Source organism: Mauremys reevesii, linkage group 10 (assembly GCF_016161935.1).
Source record: "Mauremys reevesii isolate NIE-2019 linkage group 10, ASM1616193v1, whole genome shotgun sequence".
Taxonomy (NCBI): domain Eukaryota; kingdom Metazoa; phylum Chordata; order Testudines; family Geoemydidae; genus Mauremys; species Mauremys reevesii.
In genome coordinates, this window is record NC_052632.1 from 44,414,896 (window position 1) to 44,432,556 (window position 17,661).

The 17,661-nt window shown below is 41.8% G+C and overlaps 2 protein-coding genes across 4 annotated transcripts in view; one reads left to right on the forward strand and one right to left on the reverse strand.

The window, feature by feature from the left end:
• The window catches only part of REC114 (REC114 meiotic recombination protein), a 175,267-nt gene that overhangs the window by 135,519 nt on the left and 22,087 nt on the right, over positions 1-17,661 (forward strand). Inside the window, exon 8 of one of the 2 annotated variants that reach the window (XR_005585464.1) lies at positions 5,811-5,843. The exons of the other annotated variant lie outside the window; for it this stretch is intronic. The gene's annotated coding sequence lies outside the window, so the exon portion shown is untranslated. Of the gene's footprint in view, positions 1-5,810; positions 5,844-17,661 lie in introns of those variants that run through there. 2 annotated transcript variants of the gene reach the window in all.
• NPTN (neuroplastin) overlaps positions 1-17,661 on the reverse strand; it is a 94,443-nt gene that overhangs the window by 36,404 nt on the left and 40,378 nt on the right. For both annotated transcript variants that reach the window (XM_039491428.1, XM_039491427.1), the window contains exon 2: positions 1,034-1,202. In XM_039491428.1, coding sequence (XP_039347362.1) covers positions 1,034-1,202 — 169 coding nt within the window. The remainder of the gene's footprint in view (positions 1-1,033; positions 1,203-17,661) is intronic.

The following is a 17,661-nucleotide window of genomic DNA, read 5'->3' on the forward strand; positions in this document are numbered from 1 at the left end:
TCAACCCCCACTGGATTGATCGCTGCCCGTCCAGCACGTAATGTAGACGTGCCCTTATACACCTTTGGACAGGAGATGCAAGGACAGAGGTATGGTGAGCATATTCAAAATTCTAATCTCATGAGATCAACGTGTGCACACCAATCATAGAGGGAACTCATGAAAACACTGCTTAAAGAATACTGGCATGTAACAGCATCAGTTCAAGCATATGGAAATACTATTCACAAATATTACAGGCTCCAGTACTAATACACGAGCGCTATAGGTTTGCCAATTTTGGTTGGACATATTCCTGGAAGTTTCATCACATGACAATCTTAAAGGATTAATCTTTAATTCCTGGAGACTCCAGGACAAGCCTGGAGGGTTGGCAACCATTAGCTCTGAGCAGAGTTCAGTCAAAAATGTTACTGTGCTGACAAAGACAAGAAGTTCAGGCAGTGCAGCTGCATTAGTTCAATTATCTCCTCATAATTAGCAATTCCATAATACTCCTGCCTATACTTCAATGACAGCTCAGAGCACTGGCCTTCATCTGTCAAGGCCCAGAGTACAGCCAAGTTGGGGGTAAGCCGGTCTCAGCTCAGACCAGCTCTTCTGTTCAGGCACAATATGCACAGATGCAAGAACACATTCTGCAATGTATGTAACAGGATATTGTACAATATATAGTATGCTCAGCTGAGAAAGGAAACCATTATCTGTACTTTCTATCCATACAATAACACTCCTGCTCCAAGAAGTTCTAAAGAGCTGTGCCTGGAATTATGTGGATATGAACTACTCAGGATAGCTATGGAGAACACTGATCCATTTCAGAGTTAGCTTTTTCTAGAACTATTCAGTTGTTCTGTTTAGCCTAGAAATTGCACACCCCTCTACTGCAGATGAATCTCATGCAAACTGTCCAGCCACCCTGTAGCAGAGCCATGAACAGAACCCTGAAGTCCTGACTTTATCCCCTATTTTAAATCATAAGGCGACCACGCTTGATGCTATAGTGAAGAGACGTCTCCTCTTACAGACTTACTTGTGCTCTGTGGTGTTGGAATTCTTCTTAGTGCCAGAAATTTCTTCCCCATTCTTCACCCAATAGCTGTAAGTGAGGGGGCTGGGACTTGTGGTGAGGTTACATTGCAGGATGATGGGAGAACTAGACTGGTGAATGGTCACTTCCTCGCTGACATTGATCCTGGGCTCTGGAACAAAGTGGACATTAAAGAGAGTCATAAATCTCAGCTAACAACTGCACCTCAAACCCAGGTCTAATGTTCAGTTGGGAGATGGGGAGGGAAGAGACTACTGCTTCGCTAATTTGGGAGATAAAGAAAGCATCACAAACAGATGACCACTAGTGAAGGCAACAGTTTAAGGACCAGATCCCCTATATAAAAAATAAGAATTTTAGATTCTTCACTTTCACACTTCAAACAACTGCTACACATCTCAGAGTAAGATTTTTACAAATCTTCTGCATATGGTGGAATGCAAAGAGGTAAGCTGCATATTTGGTGACTATGCAAGCAAAATCAGCTTCTTTTCCTCACCTCCTGAAGGAAGTAAGTCATTGTTTCTGGGCAATATAATGCAGTTTTATTCATTCAGAATAAAGCAAACCCTTTTCTATATGCAGAAACTTCAAGCAAAAACAGTCTGCTTTGGTGAATAATATGCATCTCTTTGGGTACCCAGTTCCCAGGAAAAAAACACATCAACAGTCTTAGGAACAAGGCCATGTCTACAAGGGGAATATGCTCTCATTATTGACATCAATGCAGCTGCAATAGTACAAATCCCTACTGGAAATGGACAGAATTGCTTTTTCTGCTGGTAGATCTTACTCCCGCTTGAAATTAAGGGTAGGCTGCACCAGTGCAAACTGGTTTATAAACAGTTTTTATCCTGTCCACATGAGGGTGCAGCTTCACCAACTGGTAGCCTGAGAAAGCTAAAATTGGAGCAAATTTCCAACTGTAGACAAGTTGCAAGTCACAAACTACAAAAATCTGAGGTGGGGTTGAGAAAGTGTTGCATTTAAAGTGCATAACACTAAATTTGCATTGCATTAACTTCTTTGATATGTAGCATACGTTGCTCTCTAGAGTGTTCAGTCATGGGACACCTGGGTGACATGTCTACAACCTTCTTGTGTTGTCCTCTGTGAGTAGCATAAAGCGAAATGGAAGCAGAAGAAATGTGGAACACAGGCTTGTATTGTAAGTGATCAAATCAAATAAATGCTATAAAATTCAGGAAATGTGCAGTTTAGGTTCCACTTCTAATCTTAAAGATGAACTGTGAAGGAAAAGAGATTCCATTTAAGCATCCATGTTTCTCCTATTATGTGTAATTCCTTGAAAGAGATTTGTATCCTACTTGTTTTTTCATATTGGGAATTCAGATCTTGTGCATTCTTCCATACTATGAACAACTTGAGAACTAGAAGGTTTTTTTTTTTTTAATAAAGGAGTGAACAAAGACATTAAAGCTAGTTGAGCAGAAATGTAGTGTTTATTCACCGTTTAAACATGTTCATTTTTATTAAAGCCATTTTATCTCAGTCTGAAGAATTTTGCTTCATTAAGAATCCAACACAACACTCAATACGATTCAAAGGCCAAAGCCCCAGTCCTGATTTTAGTCATCCAGGAAGTCTTCCCATAAAGAGGGTAAACAAGACTTGACATTCCTGATATTTTTAAAATAAAAAACCTAGCAGATTTTTAAAAAAGACGCTTTTAAGCTTTCTTTATACATTGTAAAGATAAAATATTCTCTCTCTTTTGCAGGCCATCTTTAACTCTGGCCCTATAATTGCATTCCACATTTAGGCCAGAGGACCCTGATCAGTTGTGTCTATGACAGTCAGCATTGTGCTAAACATGGAACATAAGAATGGCCATACCGGGTCAGACCAAAGGTCCATCTAGCCCAGTATCTGTCTAACAACAGTGGTCAATGCCAGGTGCCCCAGAGGGAGTGAACCTAACAGGCAATGATCAAGTGATCTCTCCCCTGCCATCCATCTCCATCCTCTGACGAACAGAGGCTAGAGACACCATTCCTTACCCACCCGGGCTAATAGCCATTTATGGACTTCACAACCATGAATTTATCCAGTTCTCTTTTAAACGCTGTTATAGTCCTAGCCTTCACAACCTCCTCAGGTAAGGAGTTCCACAAGTTGACTGTGCGCTGCGTGAAGAACTTCCTTTTATTTGTTTTAAACCTGCTGCCTATTAATTTCATTTCGTGACCCCTAGTTCTTGTATTATGGGAATAAGTAAATAACTTTTCCTTATCCACTTTCTCCACATCATTCATGATTTTATATACCTCTATCATATCCCCCCTTAGTCTCCTCTTTTCCAAGCTGAAGAGTCCTAGCCTCTTTAATCTCTCCTCATATGGGACCCTCTCCAAACCCCTAATCATTTTAGTTGCCCTTTTCTGAACCTTTTCTAGTGCTAGAATATCTTTTTTGAGGTGAGGAAACCACATCTGTACACAGTATTCAAGATGTGGGCGTACCATGGATTTATATAAGGGCAATACTATATTCTCCGTCTTATTCTCTATCCCCTTTTTAATGATTCCTAACATCCTGTTTGCTTTTTTGACCGCCTCTGCACACTGCGTGGACATCTTCAGAGAACTATCCACGATGACTCCACGATCTTTTTCCTGACTCGTTGTAGCTAAATTAGCCCCCATCATATTGTATGTATAGTTGGGGTTATTTTTTCCAATGTGCATTACTTTACATTTATCCACATTAAATTTCATTTGCCATTTTGTTGCCCAATCATACTGAATCATATGAATTACAACAGTATGCAAGTTAGTTGCACAGTATAATCCACATCCATCTTTCCAGCATGTACCAAGAACTGGAGAGGAAAGGGGAATCTCTGGCTCCTGTTTGGTGGGGGGAGGGAGGAGAGGAGGTGAAGATGGGGGGGGGGGGATGCAGAATCTCTGGCCATAGAGAAAAAGGGAAAATTGTTTTCTGTTGACCTCACTAGTTGACACAAGTTGGCTGAGAACGGACTGCATGACTGGGTGGAAGGGCAGTCAACAAAGAGAGTGAGTTGGTACTTTGTGGCCTATACTGGAAATAGCATTTGTAGTTGAGGGGAGAATCTCCCACTTGTATAGTAGTTGGAGGGTGAAAAGGTTGTTGTTTTTTTAAATAAAAGGGGGAAGAATATATTTCCTACCTTTACTCAATAGAGTTTGACTGGGAATGGCCTTAGTTTTATTTAATAGGAAACATTTTCTTGTTCACTTGAATAGAATTTGCTTGCAACATTGAGTCCCAGTGGTAAACGTAAGAGTTACATACTTTGCTGACATGTTTTTAGTTATTTTCTGAAGCTTTGAATATCTCACATTTCAATCCTGAGTGGCAGTGTGAGAACTAATAAATTGTACAAGTCCAACCATATATATGAGGCCTTGCAGAAATTAGCATTGGGAACTTGGACATTATGAATTTTCTCCTTAAATTTGAAAGCAGCATTATGCACAATTAAGAGCTAATATCCACAACCACCAAATTTTGAAAGCTGGCCACTGGAGCTATGCTTTTCCCAAACTGCAAAGCAAGGCATTTTTCTACTGAGACTAAGAAAAGATCTTATCTACCTTCAAACTAAAAAATTATTAAGCATGAGGTTTAAAAGATGAGAGAACTTTTGGTGGTTAGGCTTGGAAAAATGCTAATATCTCAGAATACAAGAACTTCCTTTGCATTCCAAACAGTAGGTGAGGAAACTGCAGATGGGTTGCCAGGTGTGGGTGTGGTTTATACGAACATATTCATATAATTCCTAATTAACATTTCATAATGATGTCTGAAAGTCAAAGAAGAATATTTATTCCAGTTGGTTCCATATACCTTGCTGACAGCTATTTTAAACACATTTGGAGTATAGATTAAGTCACACCATACAGTCTTCTTAAGCCTCATCTGTAAAGCACTTGGAAAGCAAATTATTAAAGCAAATTATTAAATTGAATCAGGAAAAAAACAAGGCACCATGAAGGTTGTATTATTATTATTCATAAGGTAACATTAATCTCTACGATAATATAGTACTTGCCCTTCTTGCTGCTGCCCAGTGAGGCAAAGTGAGAAATCTTACTACTGATGACCAATAAGCCCCTTACATCACCACTTGATATGTGTATATCTTTTCCTTTCTAATTCTACTAGGTTGGCTAAGCAAACTCCCTCTTTCAGTTACTTAGCAGTCCCAATATTAATCACCCCATCCCAGATACAATATTGCAGCTATCAAAATGCTGGAGTTCCTTCTGTCCTTTCTTGTAGAAACTTTATTACTGCCCATCAGCTGCAACTCTGCCCCACTATGTCTGGCAATAGGAATTGAACCTGTGCAAGGACCACAAGATCAGGTCCTAGATGGAAAAAAATCATTTGTTTACCACTCCACCACTATTCTCTTCTTTTATTTCATACCCCAATATCATCCCCAATGAGCAAGCACACAAGATTTGTTCACCTAAACAAAAATTATTGTCAACTATCAAAATACTTTGACAGAAATACCCCTTTGAAGCAACATTAACTCAATTTCTGGGAATTTTGTAAACAGACATCAGCTTTACTGGAATTGACTGACATTTGCTTCTGTTTTACAGATTTTCATTCAATATGAAAATAAATATCTTCCATTTTATTTATGTCAATGAATTATAAATAGCATTTTTCTGTCAAAAGAGGAAATTGGTAAAACAAGTATACTGGCCACTGTAATAGTGAACTGGATATTTTTAAACAGAGTCAACAGTAGAGGCAGTCTGATGCTGTCTGCAGTACACTGGACTGAAGCCATGGACACACTATGGTGGTGGTTAGAGGAGAGCGAAAACTGCAGTGACTCTGGAATGGAAAGCATATATGCTACCATTGGAGACTGTTACAAGCATCATACCTCCAAAAAGCAAGTAATGGAAAACAGTTTTAATCTAGTCTACAGAACTAGAAAATTTGTGTAATAGAGACTTATCCAGAAGTGCTTTGGGAATTGCTTTATTTTCCAAATGTTTTTCATATTCAGCCAATAATGGACCATTTTAGGTCTGCTTTTCAAACTGTATGTTGATGACCTGGAGCTAATTGGGACTTTAATGGCTATCGCGGCCAGTTTAGACCTATTCTTACCCACCTGTCAGTTACATAGTAATGTTTATGATATTTATAGGTGGAGCTGAATGAAATAATGGGAACTAAGTGAACAACAAGGCTTTTTACAGGACTTGTTGGGTGCTTTCAAACCTATCCTGGGAATATATGGAAATTACTAAACACAGAAGTTTGAAGCAAGAAGAGTTAAAGATTGAGAATGTAACTTAAGAGTTCCCTGATGGCTGACCACTTGAAGTTTTAAAATGTTAGCAGAAGATACTAATGTTTCATCAATCTGTAAGAAAGCAGAAAAGCAAGCAGGCATTGCTCTTTAGTTCTGAGGAGATAATGCATTGTGGAAGGGGTACTGGGTAAGGTGTGCACACACAAAAAAGCTGTCCCACTCCAAAAAGGAACATCCTGAAGATTCTCACGAGGAAAATCCTTCCCATACCTCACGTATGAGGTGTCAATTGTATATGAGCTGTGGTTTTCAAATAAGTGCATCCAACTGGAATCCATAATCTTGTGGAAGGACAGTATGGGAGCCTTAGTGTCTAGTTCAGGGGTGGGCAAACTTTTTGGGCCGAGGGCCACATCTGGGAGGGGAAATAGTATGCAGGGCAGGGGGTTGGGGTGCCATAGGGAGTGCAGTGTGCAGGAAGGGGCTCAGGGCAAGGGACTGGGGTACAGGAGGGGTGCGGACTGCAGGAGGGGGCACAGGGCAGGGGGCTGGGGTGCAGGAGCGGTGCGGACTGCGGGAGGGGGCTCAGGGCAGGGGTGCAGGAGGGGTGCGGGTGTACGAGGGGGCTCAGGGCAGGGGGTTAGGGGGCAGGAGGGGTGCGAGGTGCAGGCAGGGGGTTTAGGGCAGGGAGTTTGGGGGCGGGGTGCAGGAGGGGTTCGGGCTCTGACCACGCTTACCTCAAGTGGCTCCGGAGTGGCAGCGGTATGCACTGGGGCCAGGGCAGGCTCCCTGCACACCTGCCCTGTCTCTGGCCCCATGCCGCTTCAGGAAGCGCTGCGACCCCTGGGGGAGGTGGGGCAGAGGTACCTCCCCCAAAGCTCCCATTGGCCATGGTTCCCTGTTCCCAGCCAATGGGAACTGTAAGGGGCGGTGCCTGGAGGCAAGGGCAACGCATGGAGCCCTCTGCCCCCTGCCCCCCCCCCCCCCCCAGGGGCTGCAGGGACGTGGTGCCGGTGGCACCACAGGCCGAATCCAAAGCCCTGAGGGGCCAGATCCAGCCCACGGGCCGTAGTTTGCCCACCCCTGGTTTAGTTGGAAACCAACTTCCAGTTCTCCTGTTTAACTTTTCAAATCAGTATTCAGTGCTGCTTTTCACTACATTCTGTTTTGATATTAACAATGACATTTTGTTTTAGCCACCACAATTAAAGCAGGCTCTACTAGTTTATTGTGTCTATTTTTGAATACCCAAGATGGTGTCATGAGATCAGTGGAAGAGTGGCAACCATTAGCCAAAGACTCCAACACCATTTTAATCAGAAGCCTTCATTTCAAATACAAATTAGTTAAGCTGTAAGATGCATCTCTCCTAAAGGAAAATTACAGGATAGTTTCTACTCAGTGCACTACTGTATTCTGCCTTTGCAAGCTTAAACTATGGGATACTTCAGACTTGTACTCCTGCCTTCCAGGTACAGACTGAGCTTCTTTAGCTAGCTCTCCCTTCAGCTCCATTTCCAATGTGCAATTACATAGAGATTAAACCTTAAGAGCTCTGCTTCCCACAAACTACAGCAGTTCAAGCCTCCCTTGTGGGCACAATACAGTTGTTTAAGTGTTTGAGTACAGTGTTTTTCTCACCAATATGAAACAAACAAAAACAAAAGTGTGTCCTGAACACAAGGCACTTGGCAATATAGTCATAATACACAAATCAAAATTAGAAGCAGCAAAGAATCCTGTGGCACCTTATAGACTAACAGACGTTTTGCAGCATGAGCTTTCATGGGTGAATACCCACTTCTTCGGCTGCAAGTAGTGGAAATTTCCAGGGGCAGGTATATATAAGCAAGCAAGAAGCAAGCTAGAGATAACGAGGTTAGATCAATCAGTGAGGATGAGGCCCTGTTCTAGCAGTTGAGGTGTGAAAACCAAGGGAGGAGAAACTGGTTCTGTAACTGGCAAGCCATTCACAGTCTTTGTTTAATCCTGAGCTGATGGTGTCAAATTTGCAGATGAACTGGAGCTCAGCAGTTGCTCTTTGAAGTCTGGTCCTAAAGTTTTTTTGCTGCAGGATGGCCACCTTAAGATCTGCTATTGTGTGGCCAGGGAGGTTGAAGTGTTCTCCTACAGGTTTTTGTATATTGCCATTCCTAATGTCTGATTTGTGTCCATTTATCCTTTTCCTTAGAGACTGTCCAATTTGGCCGAGGTACATATCAGAGGGGCATTGCTGGCATATGATGGCATATATTACATTGGTGGACGTGCAGGTGAATGAACCAGTGATGGTGTGGCTGATCTGGTTAGGTCCTGTGATGGTGTTGCTGGTGTAGATATGTGGGCAGAGTTGGCATCGAGGTTTGTTGCATGGATTGGTTCCTGAGCTAGAGTTACTATGGTGCGGTGTGCAGTTGCTGGTGAGAATATGCTTCAGGTTGGCAGGTTGTCTGTGGGTGAGGACTGGCCTACCACCCAAGGCCTGTGAAAGTGTGGGATCATTGTCCAGGATGGGTTGTAGATCCCTGATGATGCGTTGGAGGGGTTTTAGCTGGGGACTGTATGTGATGGCCAGTGGAGTCCTGTTGGTTTCTTTCTTGGGTTTGTCTTGCAGTAGGAGGCTTCTGGGTACACGTCTGGCTCTGCTGATCTGTTTCCTTATTTCCTCGTGTGGGTACTGTAGTCTTGAGAATGCTTGGTGGAGATTTTCTAGGTGTTGGTCTCTGTCTGCGGGGTTAGAGCAGATATGGTTGTTCCTCAGTGCTTGGCTGTAGACAATGGATCTTGTGGTGTGTCCGGGATGGAAGCTGGAGGCATGAAGGTAGGCATAGCGGTTGGTAGGTTTTCGGTATAGGGTGGTGTTAATGTGACCATCACTTATTTGCACCGTGGTGTCTAGGAAGTGGACCTCCCGTGTAGATTGGTCCAGGCTGAGGCTGATGGAGGGGTGGAAGCTGTTGAAATCGTGGTGGAATTTTTCCAGAGTCTCCTTCCCATGGGTCCAGATGATGAAGATGTCATCAATGTAGCGTAGGTAGAGAAGGGGCGTGAGTGGACGGGAGCTGAGGAAGCGTTGTTCCAGGTCGGCCATAAAAATATTTGCATATTGTGGGCCATGCGGGTGCCCATAGCGGTGCCACTGATCTGGAGATATATATTGTCATTAAATTTGAAATAGTTGTGTGTGAGGATAAAGGCACAGAGCTCAGCAACCAGTTGTGCTGTGGCATCATCAGGGATACTGTTCCTGACAGCTTGTATTCCATCAATGTGTGGGATGTTTGTGTAGCACTACCAGCTATCTCCGTGACACCACTGATTTCCTGAGGAAACTACAATGCATTGGTGACCTTCCAGAAAACACCATCCTAGCCACCACGGATGTAGAGGCTCTCTACACTAACATCCTACACCATCACTGGTTCATTCACCTGCACGTCCACCAATGTAATATATGCCATCATATGCCAGCAATGCCCCTCTGATATGTACCTCGGCCAAACTGGACAGTCTCTAAGGAAAAGGATAAATGGACACAAATCAGACATTAGGAATGGCAATATACAAAAACCTGTAGGAGAACACTTCAACCTCCCTGGCCACACAATAGCAGATCTTAAGGTGGCCATCCTGCAGCAAAAAAACTTTAGGACCAGACTTCAAAGAGCAACTGCTGAGCTCCAGTTCATCTGCAAATTTGACACCATCAGCTCAGGATTAAACAAAGACTGTGAATGGCTTGCCAATTACAGAACCAGTTTCTCCTCCCTTGGTTTTCACACCTCAAATGCTAGAACAGGGCCTCATCCTCCCTGATTGATCTAACCTCGTTATCTCTAGCTTGCTTCTTGCTTGCTTATATATACCTGCCCCTGGAAATTTCCACTACTTGCATCCGAAGAAGTGGGTATTCACCCATGAAAGCTCATGCTGCAAAACGTCTGTTAGTCTATAAGGTGCCACAGGATTCTTTGCTGCTTCTACAGAACCAGACTAACACGGCTACCCCTCTGATAATTCAAAATTAGGAAACATTGGATAATTGAACTGCAGGCATGCAAGAGACAAGACAGGTCTTTAACTGGGGAAGGAGATGGAAGCTTAGAACCTCCATCCGAAAAAGTACATTCAGTTACAAATGACCTATTTGAGGGAGATAGGAAACACAATTTGAGACATTTCATAAGGACCTTATCAAATATATGCTTCGAGAACTTAATAATTAGCTTTTCATTCAAAAAGGTTCTTCCCCCTCCCCCAAAAGATACTAAAAGGAGACTGGGTAGGCAAGGAATAGAGCTGGGAAATACAACAGACTTTCATGGGCAGCAGAAGCAGGTGATCAAATGAAACAGGAGAAACAAGGTGCATAGTATCTATTATTGGACCAACTTCTATGGGTGACATGAAGAAGTGCCCTGTGTCACTCGAAAGCTTGTCTCTCACCAATAGAAGTTGTTCCAATAAAAGATATTACTTCACCCACCTTGTCTCTCTCATATCCTGGGACTGACTACACTACATTACCAGCTACAACTACACTGTATCTGAGACAGGAACCAGACTTCCAGAAGTTAAACTTGCTGCAGGACAATTCAGCTTTGTCTTGAGATAACACCAGTCCCTGAAATCTGAAGACTCTTGCTGCTGACAGGTCTGAGTCCACTGTGACCTCTAAGGGCTAGGGAGGGGTCAAGTCCTAGGACTGGAAACTGAACAGGTTTATTAAGTCAAACAACCCAATGTTTTTTAGGTTTTAAACAAATCCATGTCATTGGGTTAATTCTGTTTATTTTTCCACATACATTCATGTTCTTTCCATTTTCCGGAGGCAGGTTCTCTGATCCATCAGTACTGACTGAAGCAAGTCGATTGTTTTCGTCCATAATCATTTTCATATTGCAGCACTATTCTGTAATACTTTCAGATAGGTGGGGTGCCAAGCTGAACTGCGCACTAGCTACCAGGTCTACATCTGGCACAGGGTTCATTCAGATTCCACTACATCGATTAAACAGATGTCACTACACCATCGGAGAGCTTGAATTATGCAATATGAAGCACAATATATGCAGCGAGAAATTACATTTCTGCGCTATCCTGGTTTATGTATACAAACTCTCAGAGTAGTGTTAAAGATAACATCCATCCTCTACTAGTCACACAGCCCTAAAACAGTGAGACATTTATACTAACAAATCAAAAAAACCTCTCCTTTACCTTCTGCTCTTCACATTTGTACAGTCAAGTCACTCTGCATGTATTTCATTTTGAATCTGTGTAGATGCAAGCTGTATATCAATCACTACATCTAAGAGAAAGCAAACAGTATTCTTTCTATTCAATGTCCATAAAAATAGGATTGTGTTAAAATGGTTCTGAAAATACCAGAAGCGAAACTTGTGTGGAACCTAATAAAGACAGCAGAAAGTGTGTACAAAATCTAGGACAATAAATGGAACAAACATCAATTGAGATGTTTCCAGTATAAGTTTTTAAAAAGGGATGTTACATTCTCAGTGGGGGGGTCATTTGGCTAAAGCTAGTGTACATTAAGTTGATAGTGGCATTCGCTTTTACACCACCATGTAAGAACAGCTGTATCAGTAATGTGCTGCTGCATCAGAGAATCTGTTAGGACACATACTGTTTAGAAAAGAAGCTCCATGACTTTATGGAAAAATCCAGGCTTTAAAGGTCACATGTAACAACAAAATCAAAATGGGAAGGATTTGTACAGAAACTTATGAACTCAAAACCATGTAAGTAAGGAAGGTATTCAGAGATTCCAAGAAAAAAAGAAGAAATAGAAGTGGTTAGATCAAGAAAGAATAAAAATCAAAATAGAAAGGCACTCATGAAGAAGCCAGCGATAGGATGCAGGAAATCTACTATAAAAGTAAAGGGTAGTGGAAGAAAAAAAAAAAATCCAACACTGAGCTTGTTTTCACACAAGAGCTATAGGATAGTTCCATAGATTTTCCCAAGTCCTTTGATCCTATGGAAGAGAGAGAGACAAGAAAAAGAAAAAAAGGTGGCAGACACACACTCAAGCACTACAACTGGAGGAACAATCTTGGGTTCAACAAACAAGACAAAGGGTGGTAATATCAAGGGTCATGGGAGAGGGAGAAGGGTCACTGGACTGCCTCTAGTTACTACAGTGCTACTACTGTAGGGTGCTGAACTCACTCTGAAGGACGCTTATCGTAGCCTGGGCTCGAATCCACGTTATGGAGGGATTTTGCCTCAAGTCATTCCTCCTGGGATCGTTGCTGGCCCTGCACTCGTAAGTCCCAGAGTCTTCCAATGTAAGGCGGGTTATTCTCAGCACACTCACGCCGTTCGCCCCGTAGGCGGTGTTAATGGTGACACGGCGCTTCCGAGCACCATCCCACAGCTGTTTGAAAGACTCAGCCCGGTTGACTTCAGCATACCACCACTGGATCTCTGGAGTGGGTTTCCCAACCACGTCACAGTACAGCTCAAAGGCATCCCCTGTGAGTTTAGTTTCTGACATGGGCGACTTGACAAACCCAGCTAGAGGGAGGGGCAGCAGAAATGCAGTGATAGACCAGCAGAAAATAACAGATGTTATAAAGAACAAAGCAAGTGAGTTGCAGAAAACAGACAAAGGATTAGATAAGACATCATCATTTACAGCAACCAGGTATTAACAAGACTTTTATAGAAAGAAAGCACAACACACAGAGCGCTTGCTAATTTTGTTGGCCTGAAGGTGTGTTATAGTTTTCATAGCACAGCACACCCTCTCAAGGAAGAGCTGTTCTTGGGAGACAGACTACCAGGATAAGCATTTTAAGATGGGTTTTCTAGAGTGTCAAACTGGATTATAGGAGGCTGCATCAGGGGAACCATATACAGCAAACACACATCACCTTTCGGAACTGGAAAGCGATGAAACGGCACCAGGGAGCTATGGAAAAGCAGACTGAATTATGGTGGTCCTTTTCTAGCTGCTTGAACTGTTTGGTTTATAGAAGTTAAATGTCCAATAGAAGCCTTTCCCCTGTTCATTCTCAGCCTTCTCATTAAAACAGAAAACTGATCAAACAGCAACTACAGAAAAAAATAGCAAGTTTCTGTCCTATATACCTCTCCTCCATGAACTCTACTCTGACCTTTTCTTCCACCTATTCTGAACTTCAGAGGCAGGGAATTCCCTGAGATATAAGTGACCTACTTTCTGGCGGTAGCTAGATCACTGCATCTGAAAGCAGCAGATTCTCACAATCCCTGTTAAATTCTGATACGGATTTTCATTTTACACATACAGAATGACAAAATTATTTCACTAATTGAGAAACTCACAGCACTGAGTAACTAGATATGTTACAAGGGAAGTCCTTCTGTACCTTTTGTAAAAGATGCATAGTTGTAATTCAGTACCAAAACCATTGGAGCCCCTTCTGTGACATAAATTTCCCTGTTATTTACCAGCATTACTACATCAGTGCATTTGACTTTGTTTTAAGTTGTCCTCCAAAGCATATTTTGGAAGTGACCCACTGAAAATAGTGCAGATTTAAAGCAAGTCTATTTTGTATACTGAAAATTTTAGAAAAAACAGCTGGCCAGCTAGATTATTCAGCAAAACCTGTCATATTTATGTTGAATTCTCTCTGGGCACCAGGGATCAGCAACAGCAGCAAGCAGGGAGGGCAGACAGTGTTACTGACATCTACACACTGATAAAATAGACTGCTCCACCCCACACATTCCCACACTCTTTTCCCACCCCAAACACAATCCATTTCAGAAAGAGGCGTAAGTAAACAAGCCTTTGGTAGTTATAAGCCATTAGAAGGGAGAGGAGGAATGAGATGCTTATTCCATTAAGCTTTCCATGCACACTGATTAGATGAAATTTTTCAGTCCCTTGTCAGACAGTTTGGACTACATCCTTTTATTCTTGTTCCAAGGTTCTCTCTTCTCTGCTACTCAATAGGTAATTGATGAACTGCGGTAAAATAAAATTTAAGTGAACAATAAATGTACACTGGAAAGCTAATATTATAACAAGCGTTTCTGTAGATTTAGGAGGAATTCTGTATTCATGTTACTCAGGCCACAGGCAGTTGAAGTATGGACAGGAAAAGCTTCTCTTGCTGTTCTAGTACTGGTTCCTCCAGAGCAATTGAGATAATCCATTACAACGGTGTATAAACAAGGTCTAACATTCTACATGCACATTTAAGCTAGGCATAAACAGTGTCCATCCAAGGACCATTTTGGTAATTTGCCAGGAGCCCTAAAGCTACACTTAACTTTTATATTAAGTAGATATCAGCTCCCTTCGTCTTCAGTAGAAGAGCGCTGACTGTGAGATTACAGGGCCCAATACAATGTAACCAGATCTGTAATCTCTACAGACTGTTGCTCCATACTACAAACGACTTTTTAGAACTCCGTGAGATGTATTTGGGTCCTGCTATCGGAAGCGGCATAGCACAGAAGTCGCTGCAGCACACACTTCAGCTAAATACAGATTAACATCTCCCACTGGCATTCTACACAGTCATGCAAGTGAAAATATTCTGCCATGAATATAAAGCAGTTTAGCGTTAGACCACAAATGAAGAAATAATGAACTACTTTCTACCACACAAGATATCTGGGGTTTGCAGAGGGCTCCCCCAGCAAAAGGATGGAACCCTGGAAGGATTTAGAAGTGAGAGAAGTCATAGGAAACCTCCCTATACAAAGCGTACTCTGAAAATGCCTTATTACTACGGGACTAGCTGCATGATTAGAAATGCCATGCAAGTCTATCAACTTTTATACGTAACTCTGCGCTTTGCATTTTCACTAATTCATTACTATCTACGCAACACCAAACAGCATCAGCAAGTTTCAGGCAGTACGTTCAGTAAGCCATATCTGATAAGGAAAGAATTCCAAGAAGAAGCTACAAGTAGAGGTGAAATCCATCTGCACCCCAGGGATTATTCAAAAAATGGAATGCACACTAAACAGAATACTTTCCATAATGGAAGGAAAGACTAGAAACTTATCTGGAAAACTCATGCTGTTTGGCAATTCTGTCAACGTTTGCCATAAGCGTACAAAACCAAGCAAATAGAGATAGAATGTACAGATTTCACTGCTTATACAAGAGGCTTCTGAAGCCAGAAAGTTTCCTTACTCGGTTTCCCTCCATAGCATGTATACACTGGGGTTTTTTTGTAGCATTGTGCATAAAGACAGATATTCAGGAGGTAGGTGCTAGAGAAAAAAAGAATAACTTATTATTAAGAAGACACCCCCCAAAAGAAAATCTCTCTCTCAACAGCTAAGGGAGAAAAATAGGTCAAAGTTTACTGATCTTGACATCTGTTTACATCTGAAAATTGCCCTCGTTCAGATTTTCTAGCTGCCTACGGCTTTTAAAGCTGAATGCACCCTTCTCACATTTTGAGAACCCCCAAAACAATTCAGAAAGAAGAACAGTCTTGCTTGGACTTTGCAAGTGTCATTAAGGCACAGTTGGCAGCACTAAGTCTTGTAAAATTTGGGCTGACGTATGATGCTGATGCTGTAGAACAAAAGAGATAAATAAATGCCTCTCCCACTCTCTTAACTGAGGTCTCCAATCCACCTGGTAGCTCTTCAAGTGCAAGGTAAAGAACTAAGGCCCTTTTGCAAGTTATAGAATAGCCCTGGTGCACTAGACAAAAGGGGCTCAGCCTCAGACACTACTTACTGAGAACAAGCAAATGGAAATGCTTATGGTTTCTGTAGTGTAGTAGTTATCACATTTGGGGGGAGGGATAGCTCAGTGGTTTGAGCATTGGCCTGCTAAACCCAGGGTTGTGAGTTCAATCCTTGAGGGGGCCATTTAGGGACCTAGGGTTAAAAAAAAAAAAAAAAAGTCTGGGTATTTGTCCTGCTTTGAGCAGGGGGTTGGACTAGAAGATCTCCTGAGGTCCCTTCCAATCCTGATATTCTATGATTCTATGAAATATTCTCCCTCTAAATAAGGCAGGTTCTTATGGCCATGGCTGTAAAGCTACCAGTAGCTTACAATCACTGGTAAGCTACTGACTGCTTTGTAAACTGCTAGGGAGTGAAATGCACCATGGAAAAAACAAATCAAAACATTGTTCTATTGTAGTGGTAGCACTGAGCAAGTGGAGAATTACTGTGAAATCTGTCACAAGATTCACCACAAAGTCTCAATATAATTCCATGATACACCAGAGGACAAGGGATGTTACACTACAGGACAGTCTGGGAAGCTTTGCCATTTCAGGGTAACATTTACTTGCTGTCACCAACATAAACTGAGCTATAAATTTTTGTAATTTATTTTCTTCTACAGCATTGTTCTTCAGATAAAGTCATAGGTTTCAGTAATGAAAGAAAGATTACATCAGAAGCTCAATAGCCAAGATTCCTTTTTTTTTTTTTTTTTTAAGTATATAAGCATCGTACTCAGGAGAGCAAAGGACTGATGGCATGACCTAGAACTAGTCAATGTGGATAAATTTTCCATGTGCATCTCCAACAATGCATATGAAGTCTGACCTGCAATAGCTCCTGCAGTACCTGTCTAAGAACTGCAGATTACAGATTGTGCAGTACTTGTACAATGTGGAGATTCACTAAGATCTAGAATGAGAAATTACTTTTATTCAAATGCTAAAGGAACACTTTTTTCTGTAAGGACAGCTAGGAAAACTCAAAGACAGAAAGAATATTTGAGAGTCAGTACTTAGTTTAAATACTGAAAGGAGACATATAATGTAACATAAGTAAACTAACAGCAGCAGAATGTTAGGAAAACTTCATGATAACAGACCTAGAGTGAAAAATAGGAGACAGGAAATTCTAGTAATTATGCTTAAAAAAATATCAGATTTTAAATATGTTCATTGACTAGGTCCTATTGGCAAAGGCATGCAATTTCTCAGCTGGACCAAGAGCTGCATTTTTGTCCAGCATACTTCTGATATGCATATTCTATGCAGCTAATTTTGGAATAACTGATCTGCCAAGGATCAAAAGTGATGCAAAGCTGAACTCTGTGCCCCTTTGGCATATATGAGTTACACAGAACTCAGTGGAAGAGCACTGCCAGTTCAACAATCTCCTAATCTGCATGCCAACTGGTAATGGCATGGCAGGCGAGTGGAGAAGGCTTTACTGCCCCTTTCTGCTGGCTGTTGTGTCATCTGTCATGTCACCTTACCTTTGGTTATATTACGAATGGGTTAGGCAATCACATGCACAAAGCCTAATTGCAATAAAATGTTTATGCAATGTTACAAACCTTAGAAAGCATGATTTAAATAAGGAC